The sequence below is a fragment of the Carcharhinus amblyrhynchos genome, chromosome 14 (genome assembly GCF_965287045.1).
Source record: "Carcharhinus amblyrhynchos chromosome 14, sCarAmb.v2.hapA, whole genome shotgun sequence".
NCBI lineage: Eukaryota > Metazoa > Chordata > Chondrichthyes > Carcharhiniformes > Carcharhinidae > Carcharhinus > Carcharhinus amblyrhynchos.
Window position 1 is genome coordinate 2,890,150 of NC_137337.1, and position 21,275 is coordinate 2,911,424.

The 21,275-nt window shown below is 44.4% G+C and overlaps 1 protein-coding gene across 1 annotated transcript in view; it reads left to right on the plus strand.

The window, feature by feature from the left end:
- brf1b (BRF1 general transcription factor IIIB subunit b) overlaps positions 1-21,275 on the plus strand; it is a 350,927-nt gene that overhangs the window by 118,727 nt on the left and 210,925 nt on the right. The window contains exon 4 of the mRNA XM_080202172.1: positions 20,527-20,558. Within this exon, the coding sequence (XP_080058298.1) occupies positions 20,527-20,558 (32 nt within the window). The remainder of the gene's footprint in view (positions 1-20,526; positions 20,559-21,275) is intronic.

Sequence of the window (21,275 nt, forward strand, 5' to 3'; positions counted from 1 at the left end):
CAAGTTGGGCCAAAGGGCCTGTTCCATGCTGTAAACCACTATGACTCTATGATTCTGTTAAAAATCCTGTGACACTAATTGCAGAGAGGGAGTTCCCCGAGACCGACATTCATCCCTCACCCAGTAGCATCATTAATAAATTAACTTATCGTTCATCTCATTGCTGTCTGCACAAATTGTATTTTAAATATTTGAGTGATACAGATTGTATGTAAATGTGAGTTTAAATTGCTCTAAGCCCAGTTGAAAATGGCCCAAGTTGTAAGCCCAGATGGTGAGTGTAAAAGTGGTTATTCAGCTGTGTGGCATCAGAGTAATGCTCTTCCCTCACCTGATGCCTACCTGCCCAGGGTAACTCTGGCTCCTCCAAAGGTCATACTGTCCATGGTCGTCTAATTCACAGTAAGAAGTCTCACAACACCAGGTTAAAGTCCAACCAGTTTATTTAATAGTAAACCCACAAGCTTTCAGAAACGCTGTTCCTTCGTCAGGTGTGTGGAAGGTTCTGATCAGAGAAGGGCATATAAAGGCACACACAGTTTACAGAATACTGATTAGAATGCGAGTCTCTACTGTTAACCTGCTATTCAAGTCTTAAAGGTGCAGACAATGAGTGGAGATAGCATTAGGCATAGGTTAAAGAGATGTGTATTGTCTCCAGACAGGACAGTAAGTGAGGTGTTACAAGTTCAGGCAAGTCATGGGGGTTACAGATAGTGCGACGTGAACCCAGGATCCCGGTTGAGGCCGTCCTCGTGTGCGGAACTTGGCTACATCAGTCGGTGGTCAGTGACTCTTCGTTGTCGTGTGTCGTGAAGGCCGCCTTGGAGAATGCTTACCCGAAGATCAGGGGCCAAATACCCGTGACCACTGAAGTGTTCGCCAACAGGAAGGGAACAGTCTTGCCGAGTGATTGTCAAGCAATGTTCATTCATCTGTTGTCGTAGCATCTGCATGGTCTCCCCAATGTACCATGCTTCGGGACATCCTTTCCTGCAGTGTATTTAGGTAGGCAGTGTTAGCTGAGTTGCAAGAGTACGTGCCGTGTATCTGGTGGATGGTGTTGTCACGTGAGATGATCCAGCATGTCTTGCAGAGGTTGCTATGGGAGGGTTGTGTGGTGTCGTGGTCACTGTTCTCCTGAAGGCTGGGTAGTTTGCTGTAAACAATAGTCTGTTTGAGGTTATGCGGCTGTTTAAAGGCAAGAAGTGGGGGTGTGGGAATGGCCCTGGTGAGATTTTTGTCTTCATCACATCTTCATGCACAGGCTCTAACAAGCCTTCTTCACCGCACAGGACCTTCAACCAATGTTATACACTAGATACATCGATGACGTTTTCTTCCTTTGCACTCATGGTGAACAATCACTGAAACAACTATATGATGACATCAATAAGTTCCATTCCACCATCAGACTCACCATGGATTACTCTCTGGGATCGGTTGCATTCTTGGACACATGCTTCTTTATCAAGGACAGTCACCTCAAGGTCAGAGGCTCACCTCTGAGCCCACAGATAACCTCACGATGCTCCACAGCTGTTCTGTGTGTCTGGATGAAGAACTGGTTATTGAAGGTGAAGACATTCTGGTCCAGGATGAAGCGGATAAGTTGTAAAATTGCATCTGGAAACTGGCAGTTGTCGGCATTGAGTACTGAGGCAGTCGCAGCAATGCCTTCGTTGTGGGGGATGTTGGTGTAGAGCGCCGAGACACCCATTGTGATGAGGAGTGTCCCTGGTTCAACTGCATGTGTGCTGAGTTTCCGTAGGAAATCCATAGTGTTGCAACAAAAGCTGGGGGTTTCAGGATGCCCTCGATGTAGCCGGAGAGTTTTTCGCACAGGGTCCCATTGCCCGAAATGATAGGACGGCCAGGTATGTTTTCCTTGTGTATCTTTAGGAGGCAGTAGAGATCTCCAACGCGGGGAGTACGTGGGATGAGAGCACGGAGGGTGCTCTGAAGGTTAGGATCAAAAGTCTTGATCAGAGTGTTAAGTTGAAGGGTGTGTTCTTTGGTCGGATCTGCGGGTAACTGTCTGTACTGTTCCTCATTGTTTAGTTGTTGGTACACATCTTTGCAGTGATCCATTCTGTTCAGTATGATGATGGCTCCTCCTTTGTCTGCTGGTATGATGACAATGTTGTAGTTGGTCTTGAGAACATGGATGGTGTTGTGTTGTGTTTAAATGATGTTCGGGGCTGTCTTGTGAGTGTGGTTGACAAATCTGGTGTTGACATACCTCCTGATGGCTTGGGCATACATGTCCAGTCGAGGGCAGCAGCCTTCTGGAGAAGTCCAATTGGACTCTTTCCTCTTTAGTGCTGCATTGCGGATCTCTCTGTCAGCTGTTCCAGTTCATTGGCTGTCTCGTTGTGTTCGCTGTTGGCCTCTTGGAGTTTGTGGAAGAACTCCCGCAGCCTCATTTGCCTGATGAATTCCTCTGTGTCTGCTGTGAGACTGATGGGGTCCATTTTGGTGGTGGGGCAGAAATTGAACTCTCGGCTGAGAACTTCGATTTCATCTGGTTGAAGTGTGTAGTCCGACAAGTTGACAGTAGACTTCCCTGCGAAGGTACTGTTTTCTACTGTGGTGCCGGGGGAGGCTCGGTTGTTGCTGGAGGTGATGCCGAGTTTCTCAAGTTTCCTGTTCTTGATGTGCATGTAGATGGTGTAGTTCCTTTGTCTCACCTGATTGGCAGAAGTTATCATGAACGGTCTTCTGTAAACTGTGTATGCCTTTATATGCCCTTCTCCGATCAGAACCTTCCACACACCTGACAAAGGAACAGTGTTTCCGAAAGCTTGTAGGTTTACTATCAAATAAACTGGTGTTGTGGCGGTAGGACTGCTGAGGAACAGTGGAGGATCTTTAAGGAGATCTTCCTTGGTGCTCAGCAGAAATTTATTCCAATGGTAAAGAAGGATCGTAGGAGAAGAGATGATCAGCCGTGGATAACGAGGGAGATAAAGGAGACTATTAAATTAAAAGCTGATGCGTTTAGAGTGGCTAAAAGTAGTGGGCGAGTAGAGGATTGGGAGAGGTTTAAATATCAACAAAGAATGACGAAGAAGTTGATAAAGGAAGGATAGACTATGAATCTAGGCTAGTGCTACATATAAAAAAGGATAGTAAGAGTTTTTATAAATATATAAAGAGGAGAAGGCTGGCTAGGGTGAATGTTGGACCCTTAGAGAATGAGAGGGGGGATTTAGTGGTGGGGGATGAGGAAATGGCTGAGGCCTTGAAAAAGTTTTTTGTTTCGGTCTTCACGGAGGAGGACGCGAATAGTTTGCCAGGTATTAACGATGGAAAGATGGTAGGAGTTGAGGGCCTGAATGAGATCATTGTCACTAGAGAGGTAGTGCTTGACAGACTAGTGGGACTGATGGTGGACAAGTCCCCAGGACCGGATGGAATGCATCCCAGGGTTCTGAAGGAAATGGCGGAGGTGATAGTGGAACTTTAGTGATTATTTTCCAAACCTCGCTGGATTCCGGGGAAGTGCCGGAAGATTGGAAAACGGCTAATGTTACGCCGTTTAAAAGGGTAGCAGGCAAAAGGCAGGGAATTATAGGCCAGTTAGTTTAACGTCTGTTGTAGGAAAAATGCTTGAATCCGTCATCAAAGAAGAAATAGCAAGGCATCTTGAGAAGAATTGTTTGATAGAGCAGACGCAGCACGGTTTCGTTAAGGGGAAGTCGTGTCTGACAAATTTATTGGAATTCTATGAGGATGTGTCTAGTGCGGTGGATGGAGGGGAACCGGTGGATGTGGTGTTTCTTGATTTTCAGAAGGCGTTTGATAAGGTGCCGCACAAGAGGTTGTTACAGAAGGTTAGGGGGCATGGAGTTGGGGGTAAGGTGTTAGCGTGGATAGAGGATTGGCTGTCAAATAGGAGGCGGAGAGTAGGTGTCAATGGTTGCTATTCGGATTGGTGGTTGGTGACTAGTGGAGTGCCCCAGGGATCGGTGCTGGGGCCTCAGCTATTTACCATTTATATAGATGATCTGGAGGAGGGAGCTGAGTGTATGGTGTCGAAATTTGCTGATGACACAAAGATAAGTGGAAAAGCAAATTGTGTGGAGGGTGTAGAAAGTCTGCAGAGGGATCTAGATAGGCTGAGCGAGTGGGCGAGGACCTGGCAGATGGAATACAATGTTGGCAAGTGCGAGGTTATCCACTTTGGCAGGAATAATAGTAGGAAGGACTACTACTAAAAGGGCGAAAAACTGCAGCAGGCGACGGTACAGAGGGACCTGGGGGTCCTTGTGCATGAGTTGCAAAAACCCAGCCTACAGGTGCAGCAGGTGGTCAGGAAGGCAAATGGGATGCTGGCCTTCATAGCGAGGGGGATTGAATATAAAAGTAGGGAGGTCTTGCTGCAACTGTACAGGGCACTGGTGAGGCCGCAGCTGGAGTACTATGTGCAATTTTGGTCGCTGCACTTGCCCAAGGATATTTTGGCCTTGGAGGGAGTGCAGAGGAGGTTTACTAGGCTGATACTGGAGTTGAGGGGGTTGCGCTATGAAGAGAGGCTGAATAGACTGGGCTTGTACTCATTAGAGTTTAGAAGGATGAGGGGGGATCTTATTGAGACATATAAGATGATGAAAGGGATGGATAGGGTAGAGGTGGAGAGGTTCTTCCTGCTCAGAAAGGACAGTAGGACTAGGGGGCACAGCCTCAAGATAAGGTGGGGGGGCAGTTTAGAACGGAGTTGAGGAGGAACTTCTTCACTCAAAGGGTGGTGAATCTCTGGAGTTCTCTGCCCGTTGAAGTGCTGGAGGCTACCTCGCCAAATATATTTAAGACACGGGTAGATAGGTTTTTGGTAGGCAAGGGAATTGAGAGTTATGGGGAGAAAGCAGGAAAGTGGAACTGAGCCACTTCAGATCAGCCATGATCTTATTGAATGGCGGGGCAGGCTCGAGGGGCTAGATGGCCTACTCCTGCTCCTATTTCTTATGTTCTTATGTTGTGAGACTTCTTACTGTGTTTACCCCAATCCAACGCCGGCATCTCCACATCACATCTAATTCACCACAGACTTCAGAATTAATATGAGTAGGGAGTGTACTGTTTTTGTGGATCTGTGAATTTTAACGTCATAGCAAAGAGGTGTTTGCTTTGCAGGAATTTAAGGGAACTCATGAAGTGTCCGAGAGTTCACTGAGATTTCAGTTTGTGTGCCTTTGGACATTTCATATGGGTGGAGTGTGTTTTTAGTATTGATCCCTTTAGCAGTTGCCACCAGAGTCAGACCAACGAGCCACTTCTTGTTATGTTGATTCTGGCTGCACCCTGTTGTGATACGTAAACCTGTATACATGAGAAATAGCTCTGGGGTGGGAAAATACACTGTGTTCTTTTATTTCATTTGGGTTATTTCCAGCAAACAGTACAAGAACCACACCCATGAGTGACCCTCTACTACATTGAATCTCTACTTCTCAATCTGGATTGATGGATTCTCTGAATGAATAAATACAGAGTTTGGGAAGCTTGCTCATGTTAACTTCTGGCACTTTGGTTTAATCGTTCCCAATCACACCTCAAGGAGAATTTACACTCTCTAATTTGGGAGGAAATTGAACTCTTTAACCCTGCAGCAATTTGAATTTGTGTAGAATTTGAATTTCTGCTATTTACATAACAAATTATCCCAAGGTGCTTCATAGAATGGCTGTGGAGGAATTAAGGAGAGGTGATTGAAGAGCCGGCATGAAGGATAAGGCTTGAGCAAATTTTTAAAGGCGGGAAGGGAAAGTAGCAAGTCAAAAAGATTTCAAACTTCCAAAGGCTGGGAGACTTGTATTGCTAATGTGCTGGGAGTGGAGGACGTGCAAGATCCAGAGTAAGTTGCATTGGAACAGAAAATGCTGGAAATTTTCAGCAGGCCCTACATCATCTCTTCAGAAGGAGATGCATATTGGAGTTAAGTTATCCATAGTGGATAACTTCTTATGTCATATTAAGTCTATTAAGTCAGGTGGCACAGTGGTTAGCACTGCTGCCTCACAACCTGGGTTCGATTCCTGCCTTGGGTCACTGTCTTATGGAATCTGCATGTTCTCCCTGTGTCTACGTGGGTTTCGTCCGGGTGCTCCGGTTCCCTCCTGTTGTCCAAAGATGTGCGGATTAAATGGATTGGTCATACTAAATTGACCCTAGTGTCAGGGGGATTAGTAGGGTAAATGAGGGTTACAGGAATGGAGCCTGGGTGGTATTGTGGTCAATACTGACTCAATGGGCTGAATGGCCTCCTTCTGTAGGGAATCTATGATTCTATTGCTCTCTCCACAGATGCTGTCAGACCTGCTGTTTTTTTTTGTTTTTATTACAATGATCCAGCTTCCTTCTCCCCTGTCTCGCGTTCTGAAGGGAGTACTTGACTTAGCATTGATTCTTCTTTGCTAGAAGAATATTCCATGTATGCACAGCTCCTTTGACAATGGATCGACATTGGAAAAGTCATTATACAGACATCTGTGCACATCAAACCATTAGCACCTCTGTTCACCCTTGCATTAGCAATACAATGATATCAGCTACTCATCGAATGTGAATAGAGTGGTTAATGTACAGCCATTATGAAACCATTGTGATACAGGAAGGAACGCTGGCCTCAGAGTATGAATTTTTAAGCATGTTTGTGATTTAATGTCTCCTTGATGCTACAGTACTTAGGTTCTATTCACTTGTGCATTTATAATTTATTGTTGGTTCTCTTCTTTCTTGATATGATCTGTTACATACCCCATTGGAGATTCCTAAACTTAAGCTTTGCTTCTGCCCAATTTTAGACTTACAAAGTATTTACAGCAGAGAAACTGGCCACTTGGCCAACAGTGTTTATGTTCCACATGATTTGCATGATGGATTGGGCTCCCTTCACGAGTCTTTGTAGATTGAATAGTTATTTCCAGTTAGCTGTCTAAAAGTCATCCAATATCAATCAACATCACTCCACCCTGCCGAACCCCCTCAAAACAGCACTGCTGATACCTGAAGCAGAGGAGGGGAAAAGTGGAGTGGTATCCTTCCCCCTCCTGCCTCTAACCCCATCAACATTATCCTTCTCAGGCAAATAAAGAGTGCACAGGCGAGTATGCAGTGCATTTCTGGGAAATGGAAAGTCGAGCGGTGTAGAATTAGAAACAACTTGTTTTGGAGATTCCTGAGGTTTGCAAACATCTTTGCAGCATACATTCAGGTTGTGTCTGATATTTTCCAGATTCCTAATCTTCTGGGAGCCAGTCTGGGCCTTGCTGTTATGTCCATGTCTCATCGCTCTGCACTATCTGACTAAGTCTGCAGCTTTGTAAGGACCGCCTCAGCTTGATGGTTTGCCTTCTATTTCGCATCTTACTACAATTGTATTCCTGCTGTTGGTGCTTCCTTGCATGTTCACATTGGTTCACATCGGCTGCCTTCAGCAGCCTGGACCCTAACCTCTGGAATTCTCTCACTAAAGTCTCCATCTTCCTTTCCTCCCTTTAAGGCGCAATGAGCAAACCTTGAACTTTCATCCTAATATCTCCTTAGGTGTCTCAATGTCGGATTTTTGTTGATAGTCCTGTAAAATGCCTTGTTATTTTCGACTACACTAAAGGCCGTTTATAAATGCGATTGTTCTTGTCTGTTTTGTGATGGGGGCACTATCTGATATACCATTGTTCTGGTCTGCTGTACCACCTTGGCACAACTGCAACTCATTAAAATTCACTGGAAGACGCACAATCAATTTAATTGTACACACTTCTACCTTGGAGTGGGGGAGGGATACCACTCCACTTTTCCCTTCTTCTGCTTCATGTATCGGCAGTGCATTTTTGAGGGGGTTGGGCAGGTTGATTGATATTGGATGACTTTTAGATAGCTAACTGGAGATGACTATTGAAACTACAAAGGCTCGTGAAGGTAGCCCAATCCATCACGCAAACCAGCCTCTCATGCATTGATTCTGTCTACACTTCTGCCTTAGAAAAGCTGCCAGTATAATCAAGGATGCATCCTGGACGTTCTCTCTTCCACCTTCTTCCATTGGGAATAAGGTACAAAAGTCTGAGGGCACGTACCAACTGATTCAAGAACAACTTCTTCCCTGCTACCATCAGACTTTTGAATGGACCTACCTTGCATTAAGTTGATCTTTCTCTACACCCTAGCTTTGACTGTAACACTACATTCTGCACTCTCTCCTTCCCTTCTGTATGAATGATATGTTTTGTCTGTATAGCATGCAAGAAACAATATTTTTAACTGTACCCCAATACATTTGACAATAATAAATCAAATCAAAAGAATACCGAAAATGCTTTGGGAGAAGGAGATTCCGCAGAACAAATGCTGGAGATGTTCATATTCCCTTTTCTTTCTCACTTCCCTGTCCTCATGTTGCATTTTTTTAAAAGGCACAGATCTTTGTTTTCTAGTTGCTAAAGTGTAATGGAAAGGTGCAGTTCAAAGGGCCAAGTTTGACCCTGAATGCTGAGTTAACCATTCCACCCACTGGTGCAACAATTGGGAGAATTGTATTTGCCTTTGGGCCAGGAAGGGATAGGTTTGTCCAGAGCTATGTTTGTATTCATTTGTAGGAGTGGCACATGTGGATGATGTTGGGGGAGTGGGTGCAGCTGTGATGCACACACATTACAATGATATGACGCTCACCTGATAAGGAGCAGTGTTCCGAAAACTCATGATACCAAATAAACCTGTTGGACTTTAACCCTGGAGTCATGAGACTTTTTACACATGTCACAATATTCACCAACTCTATCTTCAGCCATTTTCCCAGATGGGATAACAGAGGGTGTCTGTAAAAAAAAAAAAAAATTTTAACCCAAAAAATGCAGGGCAGCATTTTAAAATAAAATGCAAATATCACATGCCTTGCTAACAAATATCCTGTGATTTTGGATTTTCTTTATATAAAAAGATTGTGTATTCCGGTCACGTGTCTTGAAGGAGCAAGGCTGTCATGGTAGCAGCTCCTAAACAGCATCATCTGCCTGCAGCTAACTCTCACTGCTGAAGCGATGATTCAGAGTGCACACACATGGTGCTTGTGACTGTGATGTCTACAGTGACGCTGAAAGGTTTATTTTGGCAATTCTGTCTCTTCCGCTCATCAGATGTTGACCCTAATGCAGGGGGTATGGACCACTGAGTTCCAGTAACTCTGCACTGCCTCACTAAGGGCTCCTTCTTTGTTGGTGGGGAAGGTTTTCAAAAGAAGCCACTTGCATTTCTACGAAAAGTCACGACCTCGGAGTTTACAGAAATGCTTTACAGCCAGTAAAGTCTCTTTGGAAGTCACTGTGGTAACGTAGAATATGTGTTGACAATCTGTACACAGCAAGGTCCAACAAAGAGCAATGACAGTGACCAGATCTTTTATTCAGTGTTCTGGCAAAAGGTCACGGGTCTGAAATGTTAACTGCCCTTCGCTGTCCACAGCTGCTACCAGACCGGTTGAGTATTTCTGTTATTTTCCGTTGATGTTTTGTATATATATCGGTTGAGGGTTAAATGCAGGCTCGGACACCAGAGAGAGTGCATCTTGCCTGCTGTTCCAATAGATAATGCTGTTGGGGTTTTCATCCACCTGAGAGAGTGCTGCTGGCCTTTGGTTAACAACACATTTGAACAATGGTACCTCATACAGTGCATCATTCTCTCAGTTGGGCTGAAGTGCCATCCTAGATTTCGAACTCAAGTTTTTGCACACAACTTTCCGACTCGAGGGGAAATTTTGATCACTGAGCCACAGCTGACAAAGACATGAACCGAGAATGTCATAAAAACAGAAAATGCTAGAAAATCTCAGCAGGTCTGACAGCATTTGTGGAGAGAAAATAGAGCCAACGTTTCAGATCAGGATGACCCTTTGTCAGGTCAAAATGTTGGTTGTAGTCTCTTTCCAAAGATGCTATGAGACTAGCTGAGTTTCTCCAGCATTTTCTGTTCTTGTTTCAGATTCTAGTGCCTGCAGTGTTTTGCCTTTAACCAAAAATGTAGTGTTCATGCCAGGAGCATTCATTACAGGATAACCACTATTGCAAATCTTTTCTAATTTTGCATTCCCTTTCTGACCTGCTGTTCCAATCCCTCTGATCCAGGGTACTGAGACCAGTTTTAGGATCCCAGTTGAGAGCCACTTATGAAACCACTTTGGGGCCTTCCTGTTGGCATGGTTGGAATCTCGTTGTTGCCTTTGTTCAGCAGACTGATCACTTACCTTGTGAATCAAGAGTTCCTGCCCCTCCCGAGGGAGTGCTTTCAGAGTTCCAGTCTCAATTAATCCCAATACAATTAATTCTGCTGTATTTGCAAGATCCCATGGCAATATTTGAAGAACAACAAGGGCATTCTGTCAGTTTCTGTTCAATGTGCCTCTCTCATACATCACCAAAGTAGATTACTCAGTGTCTCACATTGTGGTTGATAGGAACTTGCTGCATATGATGTTGCCGGGACTTGAGAAACTGAGTTCAGAGAAAGGTTGAATAGGTTAGGACTTTATTCCCTGGAGCGTAGAAAAATGAGGGGAGATTTTGATAGAGATGTATAAAATTATGATGGGTATAGATATCGTAAATGCAGGCAGGCTTTTTCCACTGAGGCTCAGGGAGAAAAAATCACCACCTCAACCACCTGCCCAGCTTCATTTCCCGGAATTAGGTCCAATACTGCGCCGCCCCTTGTTGGACCCTTCACGTATTGATTTAAAAGTTTCTTCTGTGCATATTTCAAGAAATCCATTTTGTCCAAGCCCTTAACACAATGTCTATCCCAGTTAATGTTAGGGAAGTTGAGATCACCGAATATAGTAACCCTATTGTTACTGTGGCAAAGCTGGCACAGAAATGTACATTCTAGTCTTCTCTCACTTTCTGTTTTTCTCTGCACTTAATGAAGGGCTTTTGAGGTATCTTGCTGTTGATGCTGAGCTAAATAGAAGTGGTTGTTATATACCAAAGATACAATGTGTTGAGAAATGACTAGTTCTGTCAACTTTTCTCTAATTCAACCCAACCCCACTTTCAATTTTTTCTTCTTCTTTTCCTAAGATGCATCAATTTGCCCTTTGCCCTAAACAATATTGCAATATCTGTAGTGGTTCAAGAAGGTTTACCACCACCCATTGTGGGTGGGTCTTCATTGCGACCTTGTAGTGTCACTACCCTCCCCACTATCACAAGAGCAAAGTTTAAAAAAAGGGTGAATTTTTTGGAGTTCTATGAGGATGTGTCTAGGGCAGTGGATAGAGGAGAGCCGGTGGATGCGGTGTTTCTTGATTTTCAGAAGGCATTTGACAAGGTGCCTCACAAGAGGTTATTACAGAAGGTCAGGGGGCATGGAGTGGGGGGTAGGGTGTTAGCGTGGATAGAGGATTGGCTGTCAAAAAGGAGGCAGAGAGTGGGGGTCAATGGGTGCTATTCGGATTTGCGGTTGATGACTAGTGGAGTGCCTCAGGGGTCGGTGCTGGGGCCTCAGCTATTTACCATTTATATAGATGATCTGGAGGAGGGAACCGAGTGTATGGTGTCGAAATTTGCTGATGACACCAAGATTGGTAGAACGGCAAATTGCGCGGAGGGTGTGGAGAGTCTGCAGAAGGATCTAGATAGGCTGGGTGAATGGGCCAGGAACTGGCAAATGGAATTTAATGTTGGCAAATGTGAGGTTATCCACTTTGGTAGGAATAATAGTAGGAAGGACTATTAATTACATGGTGAAAAACTGCAGCATGCGACGGTGCAGAGGGACCTGGGGGTCCTTGTGCATGAGTCGCAAAAACCCAGCTTGCAGGTGCAGCAGGTGGCCAGGAAGGCGAATGGGATGCTGGCCTTCATAGCGAGGGGGATTGAATATAAAAGTAGGGAGGTCTTGCTGCAGCTGTATAGGGCACTGGTGAGGCCGCAGCTGGAGTACTGTATGCAGTTTTGGTCGCCGTACTTACGCAAGGATATTTTGGCCTTGGAGGGAGTGCAGAGGAGGTTTACAAGGCTGATACCGGAGTTGAGGGGGTTGAGCTATGAGGAGAGGCTGAATAAACTAGGCTTGTACTCGTTAGAGTTTAGAAGAATGAGGGGAGATCTCATTGAGACATATAAGATGATGAATGGGATGGATAGGATAGAGGTGGAGAGACTCTTCCCACTCAGAAAGGACAGTAGGACTAGGGGGCACAGCCTCAAGATAAAGCGGGGGGGGGGGGGCGGTTTAGAACGGAGTTGAGGAGGAACTTCTTCACTCAAAGGGTGGTGAATCTCTGGAATTCTCTGCCCGTTGAAGGGGTGGAGGCTACCTCGCTAAATATTTTTAAGACGCGGGTTGATGGGTTTTTGATAAGAGAGGGGATTAAGGGTTATGGGGAGAGGGCGGGAATGTGGAGCTGAGCCACGACAGATCAGCCATGATCTTACTGAATGGCGGGGCAGGCTCGAGGGGCCAGATGGCCTACTCCTGCTCCTATTTCTTATGTTCTTATGTGACTAAGACAGACCAGGAATTGAGCCAAAGCCCATCCTGGGTTGTATGACAGTGACACAGGATGTAAAATCAGTGTAGTTTCAGTATGAAGGCTTAGTGGCTGTCCCAGAGTTAACAATTAATCCGTTAAGTGCATTGAATTTAGTCGATATAGAAGGAGAAATGAATTTAGGGTTTTCAGTTGCTGCATTAAAGTGTTTTTTGGTCGAGGTCCTTTAGAATGGATTGAACTGTACAACATGTCATTTAGTTCAGTTTGTACATTATTGGAAATGTAACATTGCTGCAGAAACTTCCATTCTGTCCACCATCCTTAATCAAAAGAATCATTTTTTTGCTAGTAAACCTTAGCAGATTACACAGCAGTAATCTTGTAGCAATTGCCCCACAGATGTGATACTCGTGCAGTGAAGCTATCACAAACCAATTTATTTATGGAAAAAAGAAACGTCATCCGATAGATCCTCATTCATTTCTATGTGAATGTCACTCTGGTTGGCTCTCTGATGAACTTTTTTTCTCTTGTTCTTCCAACATTTTGAATATGCCATTTCAAACATTCTTCCTCTCTACCCTTACTCCCATAACTTTTGGTACTTGTTGAACATTTCCTACGCCTACTCTTTTTCCCCCAGGGTCACAAACTGGGGAATACCTCTTGTCCCACATTTGTTCTCAAGTCTGTTAAATGCTTAAATTCAGCATTGCTGACACACCACTTTCTGATTTATCCTGTCCACTCTCCAGTGGTTAACCTGGTTGTGTCCCACACTCTTAAGGCAAGCCTCAAAAAAAGCTACTCGCTCCACAGTATGAATGTACCTCGTGCTTTGATGTTAAGTCCATTAGTCAATGGCACAAGACCAAGGGTACATGGATTTAAAGGTTTTGGCACACAGTGAGTGGTAATGTCCTGGGGCTCGCTGCCCACAAGGGTAGTGGAAGTAGGTTAATCAATGATTTCAGAAGAAAACTGGATGGACACTTGAGGGAAATAAATATGCAAGGCTACAGAAATGGAACCCACTTGATTGCTCCACACACAGCTGGGATAAACTCAATGGGTAGAATGGCCTCCTGTGCTGCAGTGATTCTGTGGCCAGGACCAAGCAGAAACCCACCTCCACGCATTTCTCTATGTCATGTGAGAACTTCTGGACCTCATGGGTAGTTGTATAGACATAACATCCAGAAGAAAATTGATCATTGAGGGGTAACATTGCCAGAAATTTAACATCGAGGATTATCTTTTTTTCTTCTCATGGAACCTTTGTACAGGCACTGGCTTCCATTTAAAATCTCACACTCATTTCCATTCTCCATATTGAGACATTTGTGACCTATGCACAACCAATTCCAATTCTTCTTTCGCCCTATTCGCTTTCCAGGAACCTAACACCCTTGTACAGCCTCCAGCTAGGGACATTTAGTGTGTCTATGCCTTAGAATATTGAGGCTACCTTCAGTGTTCTGGGGCTGAGAGCAGCTAATGTAACACAAGACCTGGGACCTTCCTGCACTTTTGGGCTGACAGGCAGTAATGGGGTCATTGGGAGGTCCAGTCGAATCTGCTTTTAGTTAGGATTCAATAAGTAATAAGGAAATTGCAATGATCAGCGCAAAACCACACTTAGGTGAATGTTCGATGACCTGCCCTACTAATCCTAACACAATTAACCCTGAAATAAAATTACAGCTTTCAACACACAGCAGGCCCATCAGCAGCAGATGAACCCGAGGAGGTTTACTAGGCTGATACCGGAGTTGAGGGGGTTGAGCTATGAGGAGAGGCTGAATAAACTAGGCTTGTACTCGTTAGAGTTTAGAAGAATGAGGGGAGATCTCATTGAGACATATAAGATGATGAATGGGATGGATAGGATAGAGGTGGAGAGACTCTTCCCGCTCAGAAAGGATAGTAGGACTAGGGGGCACAGCCTCAAGATAAAGGGGGGGCGGTTTAGAACGGAGTTGAGGAGGAACTTCTTCACTCAAAGGGTGGTGAATCTCTGGAATTCTCTGCCCGTTGAAGTGGTGGAGGCTGCCTCGATAAATATTTTTAAGACGCGGGTTGATGGGTTTTTGATAAGCGAGGGGATTAAGGGTTATGGGGAGAGGGCGGGAATGTGGAACTGAGCCACGACAGATCAGCCATGATCTTATTGAATGGCGGGGCAGGCTCGAAGGGCTAGATGGCCTACTCCTGCTCCTATTTCTTATGTTCTTATGTTAATCGAGGGGCACAGCAACAAAGGAAAAGTTATTGGATCATCCCATCCATTAAACAGCGAAACCTCAACATGACCCTCCCACCCATCGTACTGGGAACCTCTGGGCAAGGGAAGAGAATGAAGAAGACAGGAAAATTGCAGCTAAAATCAAGAACTTCAGTGAAGCCCTTTCCCAACTTACTATGGTTAACAAGCAAACTCTAGGAGACTATGGTTTTTTAAAATGCTACTTATTTTGTGGGATGAGTGTTGCTGACAAGAGCCTGTAAGTACCTTTTTTGCTGTGAATGACCTTCATTTAAATACAAGTTCCTAGTCATTAATCTGCTGATTCAGTGTTGCATGTAAACCCACGATTTCTACCCCTAGAAGAACAAGGGCAGCATGGGAATTCCCCTCCAATTCACTCACCACCCTGACTTGGAACTACATCGCCATTCCTTCACTGTAGGTGGGTCAAAATCCTGGACCCTCATGGTACAGTGGGAGTATCTACACCACACGGACCGGAGCTGTTCAAGAAACTGACTGGCCACCACCTTCTTGAGGGCAGTTAGGAGTGGACAATAAATGCTGACCTCTCCTGACCCATGCCCAGAGAATGGATAGAAATACAAGCCACCTTTAGAGAAGCCTTTTCTGGTTGCTTGTCTCCCAACCTTTCCTGGAGGGATTGATTCTTACTTGGGTCTGAAGTCAGTAACCTTCCCAAGTAATCATTTCATGCGTTTATTGTACAGGAAACACAGCATTGTCCAACATTAGCTTCCAGCAGGTGTCGCGGTTAGTGTTTGGAAATTAACTCTTTGATTATCAGTGGATGTGAAATTAGGACTGGTTTTTAAAAATGGGGCTGATCTGCTGACCAGCTTTTGATGCCTAACTGGTAAGTTTAAAATATACCCAAGGTCTGTTAGAAGCAGCAAAAACATTTGCTGTTAAGAAAGGAGAGAACTTGCATTTACAGTGTATCCTTCACAACTTTAGAATGTCTCAAAACACTTCATAGCAACGTTTGAAGGAAAGACATTGTTGTAAAATAGGAAACATAGCAGCTAATTTGTGCACAGCAAGAAAGCGCTCAGTGGTGGCACAGTGGTTAGCACTGCTGCCTCACAGTGTCAGGGACCCAGGTTCAATTCCCAGCCTGAGTCACTGTTTGCACATTCTCCCCATGTCTGCGTGGGTTTGCTCCGGATGCTCCAGTTTCCTTTCACAGTCTGAAAAATGTGCTGGTTAGAACAAAGAGCAAAGAAAATTACAGCACGGAAACAGGCCCTTTGGCCCTTCAAGCCTGTACCGACCATGTTGCCAGACTGAACTAAAACCCCCTACCCTTCCAGGGACAATATCCCTCTGTTCCATCCTAGTCATGTATTTGTCAAGATGCCCCTTAAAACTCACTGTCGTATCTACTTTCACTACTGTTCCCGGCAGCAAGTTTCAGGCATCCACCACCCTCTGTGTAAAAAAAACTTGCCTTGTACATCTCAAGAACAAGGAGAAAGGTGCATTGGCCATGCTAAATTCTCCCTCAGTGTACCTGAACAGGTGCTGGAGTGTGGCAACTAGGGGATTTTCACAATAACTTCATTGCAGTATTAATGTAAGCCTACATGTGACTCTAATAAACTTTAAATGAACAGCTTAATAATGCTGTTTGAGGGGTGCATATTGGCCAGTACTTGGGGGAGAACCTCCTTGTTTTTTTTCCAATAGGAACCATGGCAGCTTTAACATCCAGGCTCATGGTTTCATGTGTCTTCTGGAAACCAGCAGCTTCCACATGGTACCAATCCCTCAGTATCATGCTGTAAGTGTCAACCTACATTATGTGCTTGTGTCCTTAGAGTGGTACTTGAACCCACAACTCTCTGACTCAGATGGGAATGCTACCCACAAGCGTGCCACCCATTTTAATTGATTGGTTGCTGCCTTATGTTTGTCAGCAGCAGTGCAGGCAGTTCATATAACTGTCCAACCAGGTCTGATTTCCTACCAGTAAGTGGGTGAAGTGGAAAAGTTGTTAAAGATTTAAATGGGTGGTTTATCCTACTTGAACGAAAGCCCAACTCAGTTTTGTGGCCTCTTTCTCTTGAAGTTCTCCAGTGGGTTTTGAAGTTTTAAGATTTGGACTATTTTGAGCTTGACGAAGCATGTTATCACTGCTTGGAATCCTGGTGATTGTGGTTATGGAGCTTGAACAAATGGAAGCCATTAGGTTAATCTCATCAGTGAATCCTCTGTTTTAAATAAGGAGCTACAGTAGAAGGCGTGATCTGGGTCCTGCCATCTTGCTGGTGCTGCTGTTCTGTTGCTCCCTGGTTTGCAGGTGCTTACTTTAATTTGGATTCCAGGTCACCACTTCTTGCTGTTTACACTGCAAAACCCAGCTCCCTCCACACTGGCTCAGAACCATAGATTCATTGATTGCAAAGACCTTTACCTCTCCTGCTGGGATAAGGAGCTGGATTTAGTACTGTGAATGGGAGAATCTAAATTAAAACAAGCTCCAGCATAAAATCAGATCTGCTTGGGCAGAAAGGCAAGAAAATAATGGGCACTCAGATTCTCTCGTCCTCTCAGTACTCTCTGGCAGATTTTACAAGAGTGCCGTTAAAGTAAACTGCATTCTTATGCCTATTTTTCTCCCTTTCCACTATTAACTCCTGGTGCACTGTTCCACAGGCAAGGACTACTCTTCAGTACCCCTTGTCCATTTGCCTCAGTTGATGTCACATATTCCCTCCTGAGTCAGGAAGTGATAGTTTCAAGCCCCGATCTACAGATTGAGCACATGGCCTGGGCTGACTCTCTGGTGCTGTAATGAAGGAGTGCTACTCTGTTGGAGGTGCCACCTTTCAATGATACTTGAATTTGACACTGCAGTGATCTGTTGGGGAATGTGTAAGAGATCCCACCGTGCTATTCACAGAACAGCAGGGAGTTTCCGGTGCTCCAGCCAGCACTTACCCCTCAACCAGTTACTACCCATGAGTTACCAAGTCAGTCATCTCCATACAAAATGAATGTGGTTAGTTTATTGCTCGTGACAGGCTGCTGTAAAAGCGTAATGTCCTATACCCCTGCAACTCTTCACTCACTCAGTTTTATTCTTTTTTTCTTGGCATGTTAACAAATCTTTTTTCTGATGCAGACTGGCACATTACATCGAACAGTAAATTCTGTGTTTTAAACATATTGTATATTAAAAGCTCCTCAAGTGAGCTGAACCATCTGGTGCTGGCTGTTAACAGCCCACTGCACAGGTGTGGCCGCTCAATTGTGCTGGGATGAGAAAAGTATGCTCTCCTGTCTAATGAAGAATCGTCTGCTTTCTGGAGAAAGTAAAGGCTTCAGTTCTTGTGCTGTGACATGAAAAGCACCTCAGGAATTATCAAAGAGATTTCAAGTTGGCAAAGCTTCTGAAAGGCAGTTTTTCAAGGGAATCTACAAGTCTTTTTATATTATCCCACTCTTTTTTAAATGTATAGAGTTTTTTTGAAGTATCTGCTGAAAAAAATCTGTCAGTGGGATTGTGGTGCCTTCACATCCACTCAAGAAAGAAGTAATTAATGATTCTTGTACGTTTCTGTAAAAGTGGCATAAAGCCAAACATTTTCCAACCCCTACTCCCCGCTCCCTCTCTTCCTGAAAGCATTAACTTCTTACAGCGCTTTTCTTTCCTTCCATAGGCACCCTGTTGTTGCTCCGTTATTCCCCATGAGCCGAATGAAAGAAAGGAAGACATAAATGCATTTCTGTACTACATTTGACCATTTCAGGAAACACAAAGTGACTCGTAGCTAATGAAGTACTTTGGGAAGTGTGTTCATTCCTGTAGTTTTTCTGCTCGCCCTTGCTTGCCGCAGGAGAGTTTACCATCGACTGTGGTGGAATTTGAGTGTGAAACCCTGGGGCATTGCCCCAGGTTTGTGGATTACCAGTTCAATGACCTATACATCAGGCATCAAGAGGAACAGCTTTAAATGATTTTGACACTTTTTCAGTCTGGTCTTGAACCAAGGACCTTTCAGGTGTTAGGCAAATGTGATAACCACTACACTACAGATTTAGGTGTCAGTACTGGCCAGCACTTCAATCATGGCAGCTGAACCAAATTCTGTTCTTGTCCACTAACTCCAACAAGATAGCAATTTGGAGCAGGAACCTGGGGCTGGATGTTTTTCCTCTCCTATTCCTTACCCTTCCCTTTCCTCCCTCTTTCAGGGAAGTTGAGGGCCAAGTTCCAGGCTTCTGTTCCTGCCTTTCAAGAGTGTTAGTGAAATAGCAGTCCTTATAATAGGCAGTGAGTTCTGCTGAAATTGCTCATCAGTGGATATCCAGTATAAACAAATTGTGATGCCACTGTGATCAAATATCCTGGCATCATTCTGTGCTGAGTTGATGTGCAAGTGCTGACCATGTGGGTGAGTTCAGAAGGAGCAGTGAGCAGCCATTACCTGTCCCCCAGCAAAAAGTCACGTCTTCAGCAGGAGAGAGGGAGGAAACATGATGGAATTGCAGTGCTGCTTCTGGTTTGCTGTGTGATTCACCACCGTATTTCAGAGTAAACATAGCACAGAGTGACTCTTGTTCCTCACAAAGGCAAGTACAGAGCACCCCTGTTAAACATAGAACTGATTTATCTGCAATCTGTGTCGATTTGTCCCGAGTGTAGGAGTCGATGCTGGGTGAAGGACAGCGCAGGAACAAAAGCCTGTTTTCATTCAGAAACAGCAAGGAGTTATGTTTACAGTAATGGAGCTGTACAGGACTGTTTCAGAGACTCCATCTGTGAAGTTTGCTTTCCGGATTTTCAAAATGTGACCTGTTTTAACGCGTGTCACTCTTAAAATAGTGTGCCACACAGATTCACTAGAGTGGAAAAGTAAATATACAAAGAAAGACTTGGAAAATTGGGACAGTTTTTAGATAGAATAACATTGATTACACAGCAATAAGACAGAAATGCTTAAAGTTATGGAGAAGATAGGTAAATAGACTCGTCAATAGTTATGGAGGACCTCATTTGGAATACGCTGACAAGATGGTCAGAAAATTAGAACAGGAAACTTCAGAGACTTGAGGATAAAGAATTCAGTTTCAGGTAGAAAGTGTCAACATTCAGGGACTGGAGGATGAAGGGATATAAAGTTAATTTATTAACAGCAAGTAAGGCTTACACTAACACTGCAATGAAGTTACTGGAATATTCCCCTGGTCGCCACAGTCTGGCACCTGCTCGGGTCAATGCGTCTAACCAGCATGTCTTTCAGACTGTGGGAAGAAACCGGAGCTCCAGGAGGAAACCCATGCAGAAACAGGGAGAACGTGCAGACTCCACACAGACAGTGAACCAAGCCAGAAACTGAACCTGAGTCCCTGGCGCTGTGAGGCAACAGTGCTAACCACTGTGGCACCCTATGGGAACAGTGTGGCTAAATTTGACATAGACTATTGGATACATGTATGCATGGACCAGGTGGCCTGGAACAGCCTTTTTCTGTGTTAAAGCAAATAGACTGCTCCAAGTATTTCAATATATTTGCTGGCAGCACCACTTTCTGATCCTAAATATCACTCTTCAGTCAGCATTGACAGCTCAGATGTGTGCCTTTACACTAATAAACAAAGCTGTCTTTCTAAACCATCGATTGAAATGTTTTTATTGGAAGGAGAATTGGTGTTTGAATTGTCTAGGTGTCTCTCGCTGTCTCTCCATTTTGGTCTCATTGTGTTGTCGCTAGACTGTGTCTTTCTTTACATCTTCCTTGACTAAATCCTCAAGATATGTTATTGGATCTCAGTGACTTGTTGCAGGTATGTACAGTGCACCGTCTGAAAACAGCTTACTTGTCCTGATTTTTTTTCTTTATTAAATCTTTGGCACCTGTCGACACTTCCTGACAATGTCAACTTCACATTCTTTTATTAAATTAAATTTGGACAAAAATAACTTGACAGTGGGTGAGGAACAGATCATGTATGATACTCTCCTTGACATCTCTCTTTGTTGCAGTGTGCCCCAAACCATGAATGGTTTCCACAGGAAACTGTTGTTCTCCTGCCTCATCTTCCTCCAGTGTTCTGTTAGAACCGTAGAACACTAGAGCACAGAAACAGGCCTTTTGGCCCTTGGCTGTGCTGAACCATTTTTCTGTCTAGTCCCACTGACCTGCACCTGGACCACATCCCTTCACACCCCTCTTATCGTGTACCTGTCCAAGTTTTTCTTAAATGTTAAAAGTGAACCTGCATTCACCACTTCATCTGGCAGCTCATTCCACGCTCCCACCACTCTCTGTGTGAAGAATCCCCCCCACTAATATTCCCTTTAAACTTTTCCCCCTTCACCTTTAACCCACGTCCTCTAGTTTTTTTCTCCCCTAGCCTCAGTGGAAAAAGCCTGCTTGCATTCACTCTATCTGTACCCATCATAATTTTACACACCTATCAAATCTCCCCTCATTCTTCTACGATCCAGGGAATAAAGTCCTAACCTATTCAATCTCTGTCTGTAACTCAGTTTCTCAAGTC